General features: G+C 38.4%; 1 protein-coding gene across 4 annotated transcripts in view; it reads left to right on the plus strand.

Moving 5' to 3' along the window:
* Positions 1-22,898, plus strand: part of LOC136857929 (transmembrane protein 245) — a 323,942-nt gene that overhangs the window by 114,825 nt on the left and 186,219 nt on the right. For all 4 annotated transcript variants that reach the window (XR_011017582.1, XR_011017584.1, XM_068225347.1 and 1 more), the window contains exon 8: positions 14,847-15,042. Coding sequence is in view for 2 of the 4 variants with exons in the window: in XM_068225347.1 (XP_068081448.1) it covers positions 14,847-15,042 (196 nt within the window). In the remaining 2 variants the exon portion in view is untranslated. The remainder of the gene's footprint in view (positions 1-14,846; positions 15,043-22,898) is intronic.

A 22,898-nucleotide genomic window follows, 5' to 3' on the forward strand; every position in this document is an offset into this window, starting at 1 on the left:
AATTTCACCTTAACAACATTTTAATGTATTGAATAAGGTGGATACGAATTTTAATAAAATTGTAATCTTGGTTCAATACGGACGAATTGTGAAATTTATCTACTTAACTCGCTTTGAGTTGACGCTAGCTGATCTTGCTCAAAAAACAAAAAAAAAACAAAAAAACCTAATTGCATTCACAGCATATTCATTAATGCCAAAATTACAGTTAAGCATCGTTGTCTCAAATGAGCTTTGGTAGGGAGAAGAAGTAACTCGCATTCCAAACAATGTCTATAACCATTAAGGGATGTGCCTTTCAAAGGCAAACTATCGAATATAAATTCATTAGAATAGTACATACCTTTGGGGCTAGTGTTACATTTCTTCAGCTCCACAATTATTATTTTTTTTTTTTTTTTGCAAAAAATCTTAGCTTCATCTTCACTTGACACATTGAGCTTATTTTCAAACAGCTTCAGTTTAGCTCTGCATGCAGCTGATTTCTTTTTAGTTCTAATTCAATTCCTATTAAGGTTTTTGTCTTCTCAAATTTAGAATAATTCTAGAAGCTTCAGTGTCACTATCAGCTACTTTAGATATACAGGGCAAATTAGGATCCAGTTCTTTCATTTCTATAGTATAATCACTATTGGGTATTTTATGTGTAGAGGGAAAATTGAGTTCATTACGTTCTATGCTATTGCTGTTAATGTTGTTATTGTCAGTATTTTCTTTGAATAATTTTCATTCCAATGCAGGTTTTCAAATTTTTAGGGATTTGGTTAAATAGCGCGGCAAGTTTGGAAAAAATGTGTGGGATAGCTCGTGGCTTTAAGCTCCACCTTATTCTTGGAATTTCAACTTTTTCCTTGTTAACAGTAAACTAGTCTGCGTTTATAATGAGATCTTCCAAAATGTGACACTCATAAATCATAGCAGCCAATATTTTCTTGGGATTGCTCTTAGAGAAATGATCCTTGTAACCTTTACTACAGTGGTTACACAAAACAAAGCACTAAACATAATAAGGGGTGGTGGGGGGGGAGTAAGAACAACTACACAATGTCAGAAAACACTACACACTCAGCGAAACATCAGCTGGACTACGCGGATCTCCGCCAGCAACATAATACGTAAATATCAGTAGGGCAATCTAGTGGACAATAAACCAGGAAGGTGGAAGGAACTACGACCTACTGAGGGCATGGACATGGCTTAGGTTGCGGTTTCCGAAATAATTCGCCGTGATCCTTAAATTTGAAAAATATTATTTACAAGTGAAATTTTACAAATACATTCCGAAACAAAATCCACCAACTTACAACGTACGAACTATAAGCTCCGTGATACACATATCTTAGAGGTTCTTTGATAATGGCTTCACTACAAGTTTCAAACTTCAAACCAACTATACATCTAGTTACAAATCCAGTTGTACAATGCAATTTAGTAGGTTAAAAGCAACGCAAAAAGCAATTACAATTTACAGTGAAGTGAACGTACTCTCCTAAACTCTAGCGTACATCAAGTGACACTGAACTACCAGAGGCAAACCGCAAAATAAATATATTAAACTACAATCTACATATTTAAGTAAAACAAGGAAAGGGGAACGCCTCGAAAACAAACAGGTAAGCGCAGCTGAAAAGCTAAGGCGTCATAAGTAATTAATTTGGCGAATGAAGGTTAGGCTAGGGCAGACTCCTATACGAAATAGCAACCGAACATTACAGAAATTTTAGCCGGAACGGAATTCAAGAGTGCTTACCCGAAGGTGGCCCATCCCGGTAGCGAAGCGTCTCACACGACGTAAAACTTCAGGCAGACCAAGAGAGACTAAGGCAGACCAGGCCAAGACAAGACCAAGACAAGTCCGAAATATCACGAACGCAGCTTCGCTCTCTAAATATAGGTAAACCCTGGCCTTGGAGTAGCCAATCAGAATGCATGAACCGGGCGAGTTGGCCGTGCACGTAGAGGCACGCGGCTGTGAGCTTGCATCCGGGAGATAGTAGGTTCAAATCCCACTATCGGCAGCCCTGAAAATGGTTTTCCGTGGTTTCCCATTTTCACACCAGGCAAATGCTGGGGCTGTACCTTAATTAAGGCCACGGCCGCTTCCTTCCAACTCCTAGGCCTTTCCTATCCCATCGTCGCCATAAGACCTATCTGTGTCGGTGCGACGTAAAGCCCGTAGCAAAAAAAAAAAAAAAAAAGAGAATGCATTAGTCCGCCCATCCCCACCTAGTTTTACCAATCACAATTCCTACTTTCAATCGCGAACTTCAACTAAACTTCTCGAATACGCACGTTCACGAATCTTCCATTTCCAGAATAGTTAGAAAATGCCTTCTAGAACACATAACCAACAAAAGGCAACACACCCTGTTCAAAAATTCATGTAACTTTCTGGATACTTCCATTAAGTACAGAACTGAACACATACCATATGTTACAAATATTACATTACCACACTTTACAATTAAAGGCTTCAATAAGCATTTTCCACTTCCACTACATTGTTCACCTGTAACAATCCTCATTTTCAGGTGGTGAGAAAAATGTTTACCTTCATCTCACATGTAACCAGATTGACGTCCCGGTACAAAGCATGGTGGCATTTTCACATTTAAAGTCAAGAATTTCATATTTGGTCCGTATTGAATAGAGATTACAAAACAATGAATTAGATTGTATTTCCTTCCTTAGCCGGTCCACGCGACTTCCAAGCCAGTTCCTCTTCAAATCCGGTCCACATGCAACCAACCAACCGAGGTGAGTCTCTTCATAAAGATTTACTGTCTTGCCCCATTTCCACTATCCGAGTTTAACTCGTTTTTATTTTTCATACTACAGGTCCCACATTGGATCGAGAACCTTTGCTTTTAACATTTTCAATACATAGTTCCGGCCACAAGATCCACTCGCTCCAATATAACACAGCATAACATCGTATTTTCTGAAGATAGTCTGTATTGTCACTTTTTAACGCTCACGGAGGAACACCAACTACTCTTTTAACCTATTATCGCATTGTACTCAGCACACAGTTCTCTGCATATGTTGCGGCTACCAGTGGCGCACAAAGGACTCAAACCTATAAAAAATGTCAAGAGTGTCAAAGGCTTTGAACTTGCTTTTCTACAAGTCTCCTCTGCTTCAGTTTTTATTTTTGACTAACAAGTTGTCAACCTTGTACAATTTGTATATTTAAACCTGGATATATAGTATTAATACGCTTTATATTTTAGACATTGATAAGGTGGATCTTTACAATCAAATTCATTGTTTTAGCATTTTCACACTCACTATATTCTCAAATACAGTTAATATACTTGAAAATCACCCCTGCAACAATGAGTAAAAATGGACGCACCCGGTATAAATAATTCCACCGACTCATCCAAAATGATCAGATCAAAAATTGGATGTATGGCTTTTCAGGCGTTTGCTCTATTAACCAGCATGTCGTCTTAGGTCTGACACTTAGACTCGTCAGAGTGGGATGTGTCAGACCCTACCCACTGATGCTGGGGTGTATGCAGGTGAACTTATCAGAAGCCTCTTATGTGGCACAGTCTGATAACTGCATACGGGAGATAAAACTCCACAATGGAATTAATGCCCGCCTAGCAATTCCAAATGGTAATACTAAATTCCCTTCATGGGAATTTAGTATTACCATCATCCAAAATGATCGAATGCTGCAGTGGCAACTCTCCACATCGTAGCCACTAGTTTCTCCATTGCTGTAATGGGAAGAGAGTTAAAGTGCTCTCACTTCCTATTTCTATGCTCTATGGTAAGGCTTCGGTAAAAGTTGTTTTCCCGTCTGCCTCCCGCACATTTTCAAATAACAAAACAACGTCTTAGCGGTGTGTGAAATATACTGAAAAGGGGATGGCGGAGTGAGGGTTCAGCAGATATTGCTTATTGTCAACTTTACTTCCTGTACGAGTCATTTTGGTCTTCGAGTTCGTTGCTTGTGGTCGCATCCAGTTTTAGAAGCCTTTTGAAGGTTTTATATTTGTATTACTGCTTATTCAATTGACGTGGAGTATTTCCTGGCCTTCTTCTTTTGATTAATACTGCTTTCCTGAAATGATGGATACAACAACTAGTCTCCAGTATGAATACTTTTTTTCCATTGTTCTCAGTTTTGTATACTAACATTTTTATTACTTTTATACCTTGCTTCCATCTTACAGTTCATATTTAGTACATTTACATGGGGATTGAGATCGATTTGAATACACTTACCATATTGAATACGATCCCCATTTACATGTAGTGGGCTATTTGAGTATCGTATTGAATCCGCCAGGCAACGTCGACATAAATGAACGATGCAGAATTGTAGTAAAATCGATATCACCTCTTAGAATATAAAAAACGCCAAATGCAGTACAAGCCCAGGAAATAACTTTCAGTTTTGAAAGTATGTATGGTATTCCTAATGTAATTGGTGTAATAGATGGAACGCACAATCCAATTTTACCTCCAACAGTAGGTTATGGTGATTTTGTTAATGTAAGGGCTGGCTGTCTTGTAATATGATTGCGGTTGCTGATCATTTATACAGGTAAATATATTTACCAGCTTATTATATTTGTTACTAGCTGATGTACCTGTGCTCTGCTACGGGATTCTCAGAAAGACTGACTTTGTGGTTTTCCTAACCTGAAATCAACATAGGTCATTACAAAAATGTTAGTATGAATGTAGCTATTAAAAGCAATGCTATCATATAAAATACTCGATTAAATGGAAAGCCGCACGTTTTATCACTTTTAACGATCAGTGCTGCGGTTAGATTGCGGTGCCAATCTAATAGTCCAAAGTTCCAGAGCTGGGATGACCAGGACGCAGATTGCCATGAACACTCATCTGCCATTATTCCACTAAATATGCACGCTGTTTATTCCAATCACTGCCTCAGAGTAGGGATTGAATAGCCCGAACACTATGATGATCCAGTGTGTTACGTACCAGTAGTATCAGAAAATTTATAAACCAGGGGAATGGCATGCTAAAGAAGAAAGTTATCTAACTCCCCACCTACTTCCCATCAATATTCAGACAGGCTGTTACACTCTGTACGACTGGGCGAGTTGACCGTGTGGTTAGCGGTGCGCAGCTGTGAGCTTGCATCCGAGAGATAGTGGATTCGAATCCAATTGCTGGCAGCGTTGAAGATGGTGTTCCGTGGTTTCCCACTTTCACACCAGTCAAATGCTGGGCCTTTAAATTAAGGCCTAAGGCACTCCCAACCCTTTCCTATCCCATCGTCGCCATAAAACCTATCTATGTCGGTGCAATGTAAATCAAATAAAATATACTCTGTACGCAGCAGTAATCCTATCTAATGGAGATGAGGGGCAACTGAAGACACAAAGCACATCACGAAAAACAATGGTCAATGTAATGTTATTGTTGATCAATGTTATGAACTTTCTATATTGTAGGCCTCCACGTTTAGTTTTGTTTGGACTCTGTGATTTGTAAAATTTTTTTTTTTTTGCTAGGGGCTTTACGTCGCACCGACACAGATAGGTCTTATGGCGACGATGGAACAGGAAAGGGCTAGGAGTGGGAAGGAAGCGGCCGTGGCCTTAATTAAGGCACAGCCCCAGCATTTGCCTGGTGTGAAAATGGGAAACCACGGAAAACCATTTTCAGGGCTGCCGATAGTGGGATTCGAACCTACTATCTCCCGGATGCAAGGTAAAATATTTTATACCATAAACTGTAGTTTCTTATTCTCCGACTTTACATACCAATTTTCATTAAATACTGTTTACCAATTTTCTCGTTACTCGGCGCTGATATGGACTTAGTAACAAAAATCCAAATTCATGAATATCTCTGTGATCATAGCCAGTACGGTAACAATGTATAAGACATGATTAATAGGAAATTTAATACTATATAACCTTCGTTATGTAGCATTCATCAATTACACCTCTAATAAGAAATATTTGAGAATTACATTTTAGGCCTTCCCCTAAACTACCATTTCACTCAGTGTGAATAAAATAATTAACAGCTTAGACTATAGCGACTTATTTCCTGACTTTGCATACCGATTTTCATCAAGATAGGACTACTAATAATATTTGAGAATTAAATGTAAGGCCTTCCCCTAAACTACCATTTTTCTCAGCGTGAATACAATTATTGATAGCCTAGATTGTAGCAACTTATTCCCCAACTTTGCATATCCATTTTCTTTAAAATACGACAACTAAAACATAAATAGTTGAGAATTCAATGTTAGACCTTCCCCTAAACTACCATTTCACTCAGCGTGAGTGAAATGATTTATAGCCTAGATTGTAAAGGCTCATCCCCCGACTTCACATACCGATTTTCATTAGACCACTAATAACATAAATAGTTGAGAATTCAATTTTAGGCCTTCCCCTAAACTACCATTTCACTCAGCGTGAGTAAAATGATTTATAGCCTAGATTGTAGAGGCTCATCCCCCGACTTCACATACCGATTTTCATTAAATTCTCTTCAACCGTTTTCTCGTGATGCGTGTACATACATACATACATACAGACAGACAGACAGACAGACAGAAATTACAGAAAAGTAAAAAATGCATTTTCTTGTTACTGTGGACATGACCGATACAGAAATACCATTCTTTTCAATTTCTGAGCAATGTACAGACAAAACTCTTATTTTATATATATAGATTTCGACAGAACGTTGATGATGATGATTTCGTCAGAACAAACATGGAATGTCTGCGCAGTTGTTTTCAATTCGATCTCAGTACGATCCACGTTTACGTGGAACTCAATTCGAACAGAGTATGATATGATCCCAGATTTTACCGTATCGACCTTGAAACTCAAGAGTTTACTTATTAAAACTCAATCCGAACTGAGTCCCCGTTTACATGGCGTTTTCAATACGGGAAGTGTACTCAGATCGATCTGAATCCTGCATGTAAACATACTAATTATACACCACCAATTTCTCCCAGCGTTCACTTCCACTGTTTAGGTAAGTTGGTAAAGGAAGAAAAGAAGTAAAACCTTTTTAAAACAGTGGGAAAAGGTTTAGATTCCTATCATGGTGCATGTCAGTCTACAAAATTCATTTCTTGGGGTGACGTTCTATATAATATGAGACTCAGAGTCTAGGCGGCTACCAACGCAACAGTAGATAGCAAATGACAGCTTTCAACAAACATAGAATGTTTTCCAGTATCTACTGACATTTCCTGACAAGGTCTCAGACAATAATATTGCCTACCGGTGCTAAGGGCCCCTTTTGCAATAATTCAACTGATGCTTCAGTTTCACCTTATGCTCACGATTTCATCTGCGGCCTTGAACATGTTGTATTTATGACATTCTCTTTTGTGCTTGTTTCACGCCCTCATGTCATTGGCATTATGTCATTGTCATTTTGGTATTCCACTAACAATTTTAAATGAACCATTTTAATTAGAATGTTTAACGGAATAAGTTTTAGTCTCTGAAAAAATAGTTTATGGTTTAATCATTGACTGTTTCCATTAACATGTTTGTATAATGTATCATTTTTCACATTTTTATGTCCTGAATTTTAGTAACTGGCTAAACTTTTAGCTTCCATATTAATATAAGGTGTACGCTTGAAGATTGTTTTTAGGCTGAAGATGCCCTAAATTGAGGGTGAAACATGTCCCATTTAACTGATAGTCTGTTTATGTAACCACTATAAGTGGAAATTAAAGTATTGAATAGGTGGATTAAAGAACACCTTGTTATTTATTGAACTGTCAATTTCAATACGGACCAAAAATGATATTTATAACATGTAATGCCAGCACTTTCCGTAACATCGCCACGGTCATTTCTTCGATCTTCATTGCCGAATCTTGAAGTGTCCTGTCCTGTCACGGTCGCCATTTTATCGTTGTGCGATGCGATTTTATTTTACGTAAATAAATATCACACGAGAACACGTTCACTTCCTTGTACAAATTACTTTATATACACTGTAAGTCATAACGCACAATTATACATCCTAGCAAGTGACACTGCAACTTTTAAGAGCGGAGTACCCTGAAGTCGATTCTGACAATTACAGATATCAAAAACACTGACTCGCGCACTATAACATACACTCTCTTGAACTCACTGACTCCGCCTAGGATCTCAGTCACTCGCAGTCCATCACTTGACTTCAAATCCAACACTCACTCAGAGTCCAACATTGACTCCTGACTTCCTTTCGCACCGACTGACAGCTCGATATATATACTATTCGATCAACCATCTAGAATTATCGATTTCTGGAAGAGTTCTTACAACACTCTAATGCAGGGCCTCTCAGGGTGCATGCACCTGGTGCATGCACTGTGCACGGTGCAAAAGACGACTTCGCTTGGTTGCCCAGAGTGCAGACCCCCACTCCTCGATTTGGAGCAATAGCACTATCTCTCTCCCCACACCTGTCTCGCTCACTCCCCCTGTCTTCCTCTTCCTCATTTGCTCCGTAGCGCTCCAAATTCGAGCCATGCTTAGCCGAGTAGCCCAGAGATGAAACATTGGTCCGAGCCAAGTGGAACCGATGCACAGTGCACGGAGCTCTTGTGCCTCGATTTGCACGCATGAGATTTTGGGCGTTTGAGAGGCCCTGCTCTAATGTAACACACTCGAAACATTGATCAACCAGCTAGTTGAATGGGTACTCAAACTTTTGTTTACTGTTTACAAATACACACGGAAATCTCTACAACATTCCTAATGTCTCTACATGTATCTGGATAATAAAACCTTACAGTAAGTTTCTAGAACCCTTCATATATACCAAATTATAGTACAATAAGTCTAACATACGAACATTATGGAATTTTCTACCGCTTTCGACTATATAGATTTTGAGGTTAAACTTATACACAATACGTATTTGAGGTTATACAAAGTTTATAATACATATTTACAGGGAAACCATGTACTAGAAATGTTTAACATTTAACAAAAGATAATTTAGCATTAAATAAACTACAATTAAAATATATTAAACACAATAATTGAAGGTTTTATACCGATTACGATGTTGTACCTATGACATCTTCTCCTTCACCCATTCTTCCTTAGCTGCGCTGCACTTCCTTTCCACTTCATTCTACAATCGCCTGTATTCTTTTCTGCCTTCTTCATTTTTTGCATTTGTGTAGTTTCGTCAATCATCGATCAGGTTTAGTATCTCCTTCGTTACCCATTGATTCTTAGTTGTTCTTTCCTTTCTTCGTAACATCTCTTCAGCAGCCCTACTGACATCATTCTTCATGACTGTCCGTTCTTCTTCTACTGTGTTTTCTTCAGCCTTTCCATTTAATCCTTGTGGGACATGTTCATCGAAACAATTTTTCACATGTTTTCTTTCAACTTGTCTAGATCCTATCTCATTGGATTCCTTCCCTTTTTCAATTTCTTCAACTTCAGATGGTATTTCATGACCAACAAGTTGTGATCATAGTCAACGTCTGCTCCTGGGAAAGTTTCGCAATCCAACACTCATTTCGGAATCTCTGCCAAATCATAATGAAGTCTATTTGACACCTTCATTGTCTCCAGGTCTCGTCCTTGTGTACAGCCGTCATTTGTGGTGTTTGAACCAAGTATTAGCAAGGACTAAATTGTGACTTCCTCTTTCATTCCTTTGTCCCAATCTGAATTCTCCTACTGCATTACCTTCTCTTCCTTGGCCTACCACTGCATTCCAGTCTCCCATCACAATTATATTCTCGTCACCTTTTACATATAGTATTAAATCTTCTATCTCTTCATATATATTCTTTTGATTTCCTCATCATATGCTGAACTAGTAGGCATATAGATCTGCACTATAATAGTGAGCATTGGTTTGGTGTCTATCTTGACAACAATAATCCTTTCACTATGCTGGTCATAGTAGCTTACTCGCTGCCCTATTTTCTTATTCATTATTAAACCAACTCCTGCATTTCCTCTATTTGATTTTGTGTTGATAATTCTGTAGTCGCCTTGATGCAAGTGTAATAAACTAATATAACTTGGAAACAGTATTCTTTAACCCATGGCTAAATAATGCAATTATTATTATTATTATTATTAATAATAATAATAATAATAATAATAATAATAATATTATTACTTCTAGGTATGGCTATGAAGTGTTTTCATCCATTTAGTATTAGTAGTATTATTATTTATGTAGTTGTGTACAAACTGTGTTTGGTATAATCATGATCGTATTATTTGTGAGGTTATGTCATGAACATTTGTTGTATACATATTAATATGAGTTTATTTAATGTAAGAACACGTAATTAATAGTATATAATTTATTATTACCTGTATGTATGATGTACAATCAAATGTAACATTGTGCAACACACTACAATATCCAGAATAACGTATCTTTGGCACTAGATAGTTATACTGTAAAGTCAACACCTCAACACTGGTTACCCATACTTAGTCATATCCCACCACCCGACCTGAGGAGAAAGGAAGCTCTGCTGAGAGAAGTAAAGAAGATCTGGTCATCTTCCTAATTACCAGTTCACCAGGAATTTTGTTACCCATTGCCACGACTTAGATCCAGGAGACCAGCAAGCGTACTGGCTGGCCAGCTCTTGAGGGATAACTTTAATCTAAACGAGAGCTGGTGGGATGAGTGATCAATTTCAACATGACCTAAATCCAACTCAGAAAATGAAGGGATTCGACCTCCCAAGAAAACTATGGTGTCGCCTCAACAGACTCAGAACTGACCATGGACGCTGCAATTTCTTACGCCATAAGTGGGGTTGGATGGATTCTCCTATGTGTGAATGCAGTGAAGAGGAGCAGACCATCGACCATATCATCCTGTGCTGCCCTCTTAATGCCTGCCCCAGTAACCTGTTTCATCTTTCAGAAAGTGCAGTAGAGTGGCTGACACACTTGGACCTGAACATATAAATTTGTAGTTATAATCACCATACAATTAAATAATAAAATAAATTGTAATTAGGCTATTGTAAACTCTCGAATTTACGAGAAAATATGTTGTCATTTTTTTTTTTAAAAGCATGGCCAGGCAACGTATATAAAGAGTTAGTCTTGAGGTAGAGGGTAGTTGTTGTAATGAGACTTGTGTGGAAGTCATGTTAACAGAGTGTTTGAAGTCAAGTATGTTAATTGGTTTTGTTGGGTTGGTAGTTAACGTGCATCTGTTGCAGTCTTTTTCTGATTCTTTGTGTAGTGTTTTGTTATGATGGCAGCTTATTAGTGCGTGTATGTAGAAGATGTAAATTTAATTGGTGAATTAAATAGGGTGCACACCTGATAGCATTTTGTGTGCGTCTTTTTGAATACATCAGCCTGAACAAAAATCCTGCTCTTCCTGCCAACGTACTTCACTTATATCAACTACATCTAACTTTAGTCTTTCGATCTCCCTACATTCTTTAACCTACCACAGCGATTCAGTCTTCTAACATTCCACGCTTCGACTTGCAAGATGTTAGTATCTATCTTCCTGATGGTCGCCCCCTCTTGTGTAGTCTCCACCCGGAGATCTGAATGGGGGCTATTTTACCTCCAGAATATTTTACCTGGGAGGAAGCCATCATCAGTACATCATTCATACAGAGAGAGCTGCATGTCCTCGGGACTTAGTTACAGCTGTAATTTCCCGTTGCTTTCAGCCATGTCGCAGTATCAACAGAGTTAAGCCATGTTGAGTATTATTACAAGGCCATATCAGTCAATCATCTAGACTGCCGCCCTTGTAGCTTCCGAAAGACTGCTACCCTCCCCTTTCGATGAACCATTTGTTAGTCTGGTCTCTCGACAGATACCCATCTGACATGGTTGAACCTGCAGCTTGACTATCTGTTTCATTGGGACGCACAGACCTCCCCACCGCGGCAAGGTCACATGGTTTGCAGGAGAGGTTACAAATTATATACACATTAATAGGTGCACATCCAATTAACCACCATCTTGAACTCAATCGACTACACATTAGCATGTCAACCAACTACGGAACACTACCAACACAACATAACGACTTCAACAGCCAAATCACAACATGAGTTCCACTGCGTCATAGTTCTACAGGGCTTGTCATATTCTTGCCAATGCTTGATTACTCCAGATCAAGTTCCTTCTTGACGATCATAGACACAGGTTCATTGGGTTTGCTTGCATCCGGGAGATAGTAGGTTCGAATCCCACTATCGACAGCCCTGAAGATGGTTTTCCGTGGTTTCCCATTTTCACACCAGGCAAATGCTGGGGCTGTACCTTAATTAAGGCCACGGCCGCTTCCTTCCAACTCCTAGGCCTTTCCTAACCCATCGTCGCCATAAGACCTATCTGTGTCGGTGCGACGTAAAGCCCCTAGCAAAAAAAAAAAAAAAAAAAAAAAAATTGGGTTTGCTCTGGTGTTTTTGTGCGAGTCTCAGCTGCTCTTCTTCACTTGGTTGAAGATGCATTAACTTGATATCTCTCAGGTCTACGTTGACCTCCACATCATTGCAATTCCAGAGATTTCCATCGTGCCAAACGTCTGTCTTTTCCCAAAAGGACTTCATGAGTTGCATAGTCTAGGATCACCTTGTATTCTGCCAAAAAGTCATGACCTTACCTAATGTCAGGTATTAGGTTTTGAATCACTGCAACGTTAACTACAATAGGCATGTCCATGCATTTAGCGGTTAGGCTTATCTGTCCTTGGATGGAATAGGTTACCCCGTCTGCTGCTCTCACTACCCTTCCAAGGTGGTGAGACTTCATAGGCTTTAGTAATCTGGCAACAGTCCCGTTTACAAATGAATTGCTTGCTTGGCTGTCGAGTATGGTTGAGAAATATCCTCAGGATGATAGCTGGGTGAGTTTGGTCTGTTCTGCTCACAATCTGACCAATCCCTTTCCTACTTGTCCAGGGTTGCTTGTCTGTCGGGTCTTGAGGTGCATTCCTGTTCTTGGTCCCATCCCCCCTCAATCCAGATTGGGCTGGACCTAGTTTTCCCAATGCTAAATTTGGGCATTTGTTCGTCAGGTGTCTTGTTCTTCCACACTGGTGGCATTTCCTAACTGAACTGGTCTCTTCCGTGGCTTTACTCTTGTGTTCTTCTTCCAACTGGGCGATGATTCTACGCAGATCATTAAAGGCTCTCAGTTGTGATACCTTCACTTAGGGTCTAATCTTGTCATGGAATAGCTCTACGATGTGTGGTAGGATCTCTTTCTTGTTTTCTTCAGAATGCAGCCGCTTGAAGAGTTGGTAGTTCTTGAGGATGAATGCGCTAGCTCTCATGACGGTGAGTTGTACATCAGTCAGTAGCTTTTTTTTCACAGAACTCTTCACCCATTTGTTTTTTTGCTAGTGGCTTTATGTCGCACCAACACAGATAGGTCTTATGGCTACGATGAGATAGGAAAGGCCTATGAGCTGGAAGGAAGCAGCCGTGGCGTTAATTAAGGTACAGCCCTGATTCAAATTAAACTATTTTCTACCCCGTGAAGGATGGTCTGTCTCATATTCTGAACATCTCCCTTGATGGTCAAAATCTGGTTTTCTAACTTTCCTTCAATGGCAGAAATACGGCTCCCAAAATGTCCCTTGAGACCAGAAAATCTCCCCTCAACCTGTTGTTTGATGTCGGAAACCTGGATTTTCTCTCCCCCTTGAGGTTCGAGATGTCACTCTCCAGCTGACTTACTCTACTATCGATCTGCTCAACCTGCCTCAGTTTTGTCTGCTGCGTTAATTGGTTGGCGACGTCGCTAATTTGGGAATTGTTCTTCAAAATTTTATCATCTACGGTGGAAATTTTTGATTCTAGGCACTGTTCTACTTCGTAAACCTGCATGTACACTTGAGATATTTGTCTGCTTAAAACTGTATTAGCTTGAGAAATTTTGTCATTTACTTTCAAAATTTGTTCAGAAATCTGTTCTGTTAAGGCGGAATTAACTTGTGAAGTGACGTCTGAAAATTTTGTCATTTACTTTCAAAATGTTGTTGGAACACATCAATAGTTACACATCAAATGAGTCACCATCTTGAACTCACTCGACTGCACATTAGCATGTCAACCAACTATGGAACTCTACTAACTCAACATAACCGCTTCAACGGCAAAATCACAACATGAGTTCACACACTTAACTTGACTAACGATTGTCACTATCAACTCTCTCTTAACAACTCAAGACTGTCCTTATATATATATACGGTACCTTGCCTGACCAGGCTTCCAAAAAAGTATGACACAATATGCTTTCTCGTATCTTCTCGAGTCTCAAATAACCACCTATATACAAATGAATAGAACAATCTGTAAAACTCGAGTGACAAAGGTGTGTTGTTCTAGACTCTTATCCTGTGTTGCACAACATTACATTGGATTTAGACATAATATTTACAGTTAATAATAAATGATGTACTATTAATTACATGTTCTTATAAAGTTGTATTAATAAACATACAGGAGAAGTATCGTGACATAACCTCACATGTTCTGTTACACCAGACAGATCATAATAAATGATACCATGATTTATACCAAATAAAGTCTGTACTGACAGCCTGTCATACATAACTACGTAGATGATAATAATAATAATAATAATAATAATAATAATAATAATAATAATAATAATAATAATAATAATAATAACAACACCATCTACTAATCGAGCTTGATATATTCACTATTTACCCATGGGTTTAGAGAATTGTTTCCAAGTTATTCTAGTCCATTACACACTTTCATCATACTTGGTACTTAATAATATAGAAACTCTTGTGTTGTTAATCATGCTTTGTAAGGAATGCTTTTATTTTGTATTTTAATTATTAAAATAAATTACTAGGTCCACCAGTCTTTGAAAGATGTAGACCCTGTTAAAGCAGAGCAGTTGGAGAAGCAAGTACTAGAATTGTGGGATCGTATTTATCAATCATGGATGGCGAGCAACTCTGAAGCAAACATTGTTGGTCCAACAGTTACATCAGGTGCTGTCTTTACAAGTTGGGGCAACATTGTGGACAGTGTACAAAAGACACCTGGTGAGTGTGTTATCTGTTTAAGGTATATAGAAGTTTATCTCAGTTATTCAGAACTACCACTGACACAATTATTATTCTAATTCTTGTATGTTCTTCTTCTTATTATTATTATTATATTAGACTCAGTTTTACAACCAGATGCCCTTCTTGATACCTATTATGTGTGGAGGAATGTGATCACGAGGGGGCAGATTTCTATAACAAGTCATATTTTTTCCTTAACATATATGTCATCTTGAATTTTGAACACATTTCCAAGTATGTTAATCAAAATTAAATAGGTTTTATTGGGCATATAAATTCATATTATTAGGCCTTTTTAATTTTGTTGCATACCTTGAACAAAATCTCAGTATAATGACATATTTTGGTAATTTGTATTTGAATTTCATTTTGTAATCTTCAGAGTAAGCTCTAGAAATTATTTTTCCGGATAGACTCCAATATATTTCTACTGAAAAACCATTGAAAGTGGTGTAAGTATGGAATATTTCTAGCAAGTAAGAGCTCTTCTTTGCTGGTTGGGTCAATTCCTGGAATCCAGGCTATTGTTTACATAGAAGCAGAGGCAATTCTGCAAGTTATTTGACATTGTTCATATCTGTTTCATTCAGCCTTCTCTGTACCTTCTTCAACACACTGAATGACCTTGGTTATTGAGGGAGCTTTAAGTCATTCCATTGCTTTCAATATGCCTGTAACAAAAGTCACAATTAGTGAGAATTTGCAAAGTTTTGTTTCCGAGTTCAATGAAAATATATTCACTAGGGATGGAGTGATATTATTCTGTAAATTGCATGAGCATGCGAAAGGATCGGTACCTTCTGGAGCATGTAGAAAATGAGAAAATGGACTGTAAAAGCATAGCAGACTTTCTGTACCTGTGTGAAATACATGACATTCTTTATGGAAACCCCGCATCTTGCAGATTTCCAGGAATTTTCTCCAAGTAGGTAGGTAAGTAAACTCGTGTCCTAATCCTGAGGTGATGCAGCTCTTTTCAGGTACACCCCCAATGGAGGTGAGCTGCATGTACCATTAAAACCACGTACCAGCCCTCTTGCCATTCTTAAATTTCTGACAGTAACGGGAGTAGCACTAACTGTTACACTATGGAGGGGGACATTTCTTCAAGTGATTTAACCCTATTCAAGTATGCTCCCGTTACATCATGTTATGTCAAAGTTTTTCTCGCTACAAGACGATACTCAGCGACACAAGAGAGGATTCTCATTCAACAATCTTAAGATGCATGTTGTCATAATTTGCAGCAATCCTGATTATGGAGACTAGATCAGGTATGAAAGCTTCATTCATATGGCACATATTTTGTGTATAACAAAAAATTGATTGAATATTGAACAGTGAAAGTAAGTAGCGTTTGTCTTCCACAGAGTCATTCTTTGCCTATGAGTATGCAGTGTAACTTAAACGAGTTCATGAAATATCCAGCATTATAGTTTACTAGCTGATGTACCCGTGCTTCGCTACAGGATTTTCAGAAAGATTGACTTTGTGGTTTTCCTAACGCACGTCAACAAAGGTCACTACAAAAACGTCAGTAGGAAAGTAGCGATTAAAAGCAATGTTTTTATATAAAATACTCGATCAAATGAAAAACTGCACATATTCTCACTTTTAACGAACAGTACTACGGTGCCGATCTAACAGTTCAAAGTTCCAGAGCTGGAATGACCAGACCCCAGACAGCCGTAAACACTTCTCTGCCTCTATTCCATTAAAAATGCACTCTGCTCATTCCAGTCAGTGCCTCAGAGTAGGGATTGAATAGCTTGAATGCTTTGATGAACCAGTGTGTTACGTACCATTAGTATCGGAAAATTTATGAACCAGAGGAATGGCATGCTAAAGAAGATAGTTATCTAACTCCCAGCTAGTTCACGCCAATATTCAGGCAGGCTGTTACACTCGGTATGACCGGGCGAATTGGCCGTGTGGTTAGGAGTGCGTAGCTGAGAGCTTGCATCTAAGATATAGTGGATTCGAACCCCACTGTCGGCAGCCCTGAAGGTGGTATTCCGTGGTGTCCCATTTTCACGCCAGGCAAATGCTTTTACTGTACCTTAATTAGGCCAAGGCTGCTTCCTTCACACTCCTAGCCCTTTCCTATCCCATTGTCGCCATAAGACCTATCTGTGTCGGTGCAACGTAATGTAAAATTAAAGAAATACTCGGTACGCAGCTGTAACCCTATCTATCTGAGATGAGTGGCAACAGAAGACACAAAGCACATCACAATAAACAATGGTCAATGCAGTGTTATTGTTGATCAATTTTATGAGCTTTCTATATTGTAGGCCTTCACATTTAGTTTTCTTTCGACTTTGTGATATTAGGGCGTCTTATAAAATTATTTATAGCGAGGATTGTAGTTCCTTATTCTCCGCCTTTACGTACTGATTTTCATTAAATTCTATTACATAGTATTTATATCAATACGACCACTAATAACATGAATATTTGAGAATTAAATTTTAGGCCTTCCCCCAAAATACCATTTCACTCAGCGTGATTAAAATTATTTATAGCCTAGATTGTAGCAACTTATTCCCTGACTTTGCATACCGATTTTCTTTAAATTCTCTTCAGTCATTTTCTCGTGATGTGTGTACATACATACATACATACATACATACATACATACATACATACGTACATACATACAGATAGACAGACAGACAATAATAATAATAATAATAATAATAATAATAATAATAATAATAATAATAATAATAATTGTATGGCCTCAGCTACCATGTGCAGACATTTCGATTTGACGCCATCTGGCTGTCTGCCCGTCAATTTCGACGTCCGTTTTACTCAAGGCCCACTAGATGGCAGACAGAGTAAACCGGATCTCTCTTGGGCGCCTATGGCTGAGATTTAATGAATTTTGTCGGGTAAATACCAAATGTATCACCAGAGATCTTTTACATGCCGACATCGTACAACATGGAGTGTCGAATGGACTTTTTTCTGCCCTTCAAAAATCCGACTACCTCTGCCGGGTTCAAACCCGCTATCTTGGGATTCGGAGGATAGACAGACAGACAGACAGACAGACAGACAGACAGACAGACAGACAGACAGACAGACAGACATAAATTACAGAAAAATTAAAAAGTGCATTTCCTTGTTGTAACCGTCCAGGGGTATAAACGGCTACAAGTAATATTCATAATAATAATATGTGCTACCATTGAGCAACCACCTTGTTACACACCAACACCAATTAACGCAAAGAGACATGATAATAATATGTATGAAATTGAAACCATAAGCACTTCAAGCACAGTAAACAAAATGAACAGGTTAACCAACATGACGACTAAGAAAGGATAATTGGGAAGCGACTGGGAACCATATCCAGGCGGTGAAAGGTACTGGCAATGCTGACGAAGTGAAATCAAAGGTGTTTCCAAAGTTTACTTAACAATTTATATTCTAATTAGAGTGCAAATAATCAACAAAATATATTTACAAATCGAAGATAGTTTTCACAATAAAAACAATTTACGCTGAGGGTAGAATTTTTTACTTATTTCACTTTAGGTCTGAACATCTCGCACAACATTCCTTCATGGCGAAACATTTAAATCACATAAAACTGATGGAAAGAAAAGGAAAGTGACATTATACAGCTATAAGTATGTACATGTGAAAAAAAAAAAAAAATTAAAATATTTATCCTTTAGGAGGCAACCCCCTCAAAAACACTTCTGAGAAAGGGTACCCGTCCTAAACGTGAATACTCAAAGATGAAACGGGATAAATGAGACAGTCCCAAGGGGAAATTTACACTTTACTATTACATCGAGAGGCGTTGAATATCTAATTTACCAAAGCAAGAAATGGGAACTGTTTCTTAACACAGCTCTGGTATGACTTGCCGGTAGGCTAAGTCATTTTACTGAAATTTTGGCGATTGAAGGAAAAAAGCGGTAAGCTCTGGCAAAAGAAAAATTAAACGGAACACTACATTTGAAAATAACCTGAAAGATGAAAAAGAACTAAGTGCTTACCTGTTAGAGCGGCCAAGAAGACCCGTCGCCTGCAGAAGGCAACCTTTCCCTGCACTGGTCAAAACTGAAAGACGGCTCAGCAGAAATTGGTGTAACCCACAAGCTCTTCTCCGGAAATTAGGAAATAGTAAAACGACCAATTAGCGTCCGTATTTTCCTTCGTCCGCCAATTACAATTAATTTTATAATGACCAATAGGGGCCCAGGAATAAAATCTGATAAGGAACACCGAGTAGCATCCAGAAACGTCAAAATTGATGCAATATGATGAAACCGGAAACATCCCATCCCGATCTGGCACCTGTGGTACAGTGTGTTTTAAAATCATTACATCTACTTCAATTTTTACGACAGCCATCTTAAAGCCATATCAAAATTAAATATTTCCAAAATTCATACACATAAAATACAAACAATAAATACATACATGATATAAAATTCCCCAGTCTTTAAATTCCAAATAATCACTACATACTCCCCCACTTTAACTTGGAGCATAGCTCCAAATTAAAAAAAATATATTCACTTTATTTAGCAGATCAGTTTCTGCACAATTTTTAAAAACACATAATCAACTTAATGTTCACTGAAAGAGAAAGGACATAAAATATATGCTATGAAGAGATAACATTTTTTAAAATGTTCTATTCGTGTCCAAACACCAACACTGAATTATTTTCTTTTTAAAAAAACTTAAACATCCCCTGGAAATAAAAAAACATCATGGAAAACAAAATAAGAAAAGAATATCTTCTGGCATTGAGTTTTAAGTCTGTTTCCTTATTTACACGATAACACCACTAGTTTTTGCTGATTATGTGACTGATGACTCGGCCGATGTCTTCAGCTTCCATATTACATCGGTTCAACATTAATTGCAGCCTGTAAGAATTGTAATAAAAGTGTTTCTTTATGCAATCTATATGCTGTTCATTGTCATATTTTGAATTTTATAGGTAATGTTTTTATGTTATTTAAGTAATAAATGCATACTGTACCGGTTACTACCTGTACATGAGTATTTTTTTAGTATAAATGACATTTAATTATCACGCGTAATGTTCTGAGCACGCCTGGTTTGTTTACCATCAGCGGGGCAAGCAAGCGGGTGAGGGACAGCTGTGAGCTGTGACATAGCCACAGGGGCTAGCTAGACCGCCCTCCCGTCACACCACGTGTTCCCAGCCTGGACTCGTATATTCTAGATTCCACGTCACATCTTCCAGATTGTTCTACGGAGAAAATTTTGTAACTCCCGTAATAATTACGCTAGCGGCTTGAGCAATATGTCATCTTGTTTGGGATCACCTGAACGTCGCAATGCCCGAGTTTCAAGTAAATCCATCAAGGGATTTAGGAGATATTCAGTCAAGCCGTATTGTGGCATAGACGTCCCGGATCGAATAAAAGGAAGGCCCACTGTAGCCTGTTCACTCAGTTACAGCTGAGTAGTCAGCGTGGACACACTCGCTGCTACTATCGTCGTGTAGTGACAGTCCCGACGAGGAACTCTGTAATTTTCTAAGTATTCATAAAGTGAACTTGTATTTTTTCCGAGTGTGGGAGAACGAATTCTTCCAAGTATTCTCAAGTGGACTTGCAATATTTCGAGTGTTAAGGAACATTTTCTAAGTCTTCATAATTGAACTTACAATGTTTACGGGTGTTCGAGACTGGAACTTTTCCAATTGAATCGTGCAGTCGAGTAAGGAACTAAGTCAGATTTTGCTACTTTTCAGGAGAGCAAAAAAACTGATTTTCGACACGCTTCGATGAATAGTTCCCATTATTTTATATAATATTTAGATCAGTGATAGATATGTAACGGAGGTAACAGGAAAATGTTCAAGAAAAATTTATAAATTTTATGAGCGTTTGAACTTTTTTGACTTAGTTCCTTTCTCCAATAATACCGAAAAAATTTGGAGTTTGGGAATAAATCTCTCATACAAACTACACCAACCTTTGTTATATATTAAACATAGCATAATGCAATACATAAGCACTGTTTACAGTTTATCCAACAGAAAAAAAACAGGGAAAACAAATACAAATGACCTTGAAGTGCCAAATAACTACAGTATTACAACCCAGACTACTAACCTAAGGGGAATTCATTGGCTGTGAAATAATGTCCAAATAAAATGCCAAAGCATCCTCATTCGCAACATATTTCAACAGTTTACGTAAGTCCTTTATCTTCTCAGCTTTTATTGGAACCCCACCCTCTGGATATGCTGCCATTGGTTGCAAGGAAAATGTGCAAAAGTTACCATTCCCAAGATGAAACATGTTTCCCAATGCTGTTTATGAAGGGAAGTGCTACAATAACTCCTGGTTTCTCTGCCCTATATCTGTATTCTTTAAACGAAGAAGGAGAAAATGCAATCTTTCCAGCACGAGGAGTATTCTTTGTCGATGTTTCAGCTGATACAGTCATTTTTTAAAAAAACTCAGGCCACCACTTGTCAAAATTAAATACTGCACTTGAGCCTACTAACTTAACTGTAACATTTGCTTTGCTGTTTACAATAATTGCCATATACTCTTCGATAGTATAAACTCTGTCTACTTTTTTAATGTTTTTCTTAAATACCCCAAAGTCCCTGTCGCATGGTAGGAATGAATGACCCCTCTCGGGAAAGTACTGTCTAATCTCCTTAAATCGATTTGAAGCTGCCAGGCCTAGCATTAGTCTTATGACCGTATGGTTCTTATTTTGGCGTGGAGAACCATCAGAGAAAACGTGTAATTGGTCAACATTTTCTGACACGAATTCGTCTATATAATCTTTCAGGAAAGAAGCAACTTCATTCGCACCCTTCTTTCCTTGGCCTTCATGATACATATACACAACACACTTGTCCATTGCAAGATCATGAATACAAAACACATTCACCCACAACTGTCTCATGTAAAACACTTCTTGCACCGGTATGTGTGGCAGGGGCAGATTTTGCATAAAGTCAAAGGCAAGGCCTGTCACTTTGTCATTTGTTCTGCAGAGTGTTGCAACTTCTTTCAAAGACCTGTAGAATTTCCTGCTTCTTCTTTTATGAACATCATATTCAGCCTGAGCTGCACGCTTTGCTGATTCACAAATATGTGGACTCCTAAGTTTAGCTGTGAACTCCTCACACTTGCTGCAGACATCGATCTGTGGTCGTCCGAATCGGTAGTTATAATTCTCAACAAAATAAGTCCTGTAGAAGCTGTACTTGACTCCACACTCCGGATATTTTGTGACAAACATGTTGTGCATTTCTTTAATAGTTAAGCGGGCATCTAAGTAATGCACTTCTTTCCCTCCGTAATGAGTCTGTTTCAGAGGGAATGATTGAATATGATCGGATATCAGTTTAGTGACATCTTCCGGTATCTTTCTGGTATTTGGATTGGTTCCTCTCTTGTCCCTGAGAATTTCTCCATGAAGAAGAAGCATTGTGATACGGAATACTCTTTTCTGAGTGACGGCATGCATGTTCATAAAAGCTGAACAACATACCTTCTTTCTATTGTTGCCATCCATAACAAAGTAAGTGAAACTTGCTGCTCGCTGCTTTGAATTTTCAGACATGCCAAGTCTCCCGATTTGAGCAGGAGACTCCCGATTTTTCATCGTTCCTCCCGATCTCCTGATTTTCAGAGCAATATCCGTAATTTTTGTATTATTTTAAACTCCCGCGGATTTCCTCGTTCTATCGACATATGGCTGAGTATGGCTGGTCGATAGTAGTTCTAATAATGATACCAGGTGGCAGTACGGGGCACGGTGGCCAGTCGTGCTGCTCTTTGGTCTATAATACAGTCATT

The sequence above is a fragment of the Anabrus simplex genome, chromosome 1 (genome assembly GCF_040414725.1).
Source record: "Anabrus simplex isolate iqAnaSimp1 chromosome 1, ASM4041472v1, whole genome shotgun sequence".
Taxonomy (NCBI): domain Eukaryota; kingdom Metazoa; phylum Arthropoda; class Insecta; order Orthoptera; family Tettigoniidae; genus Anabrus; species Anabrus simplex.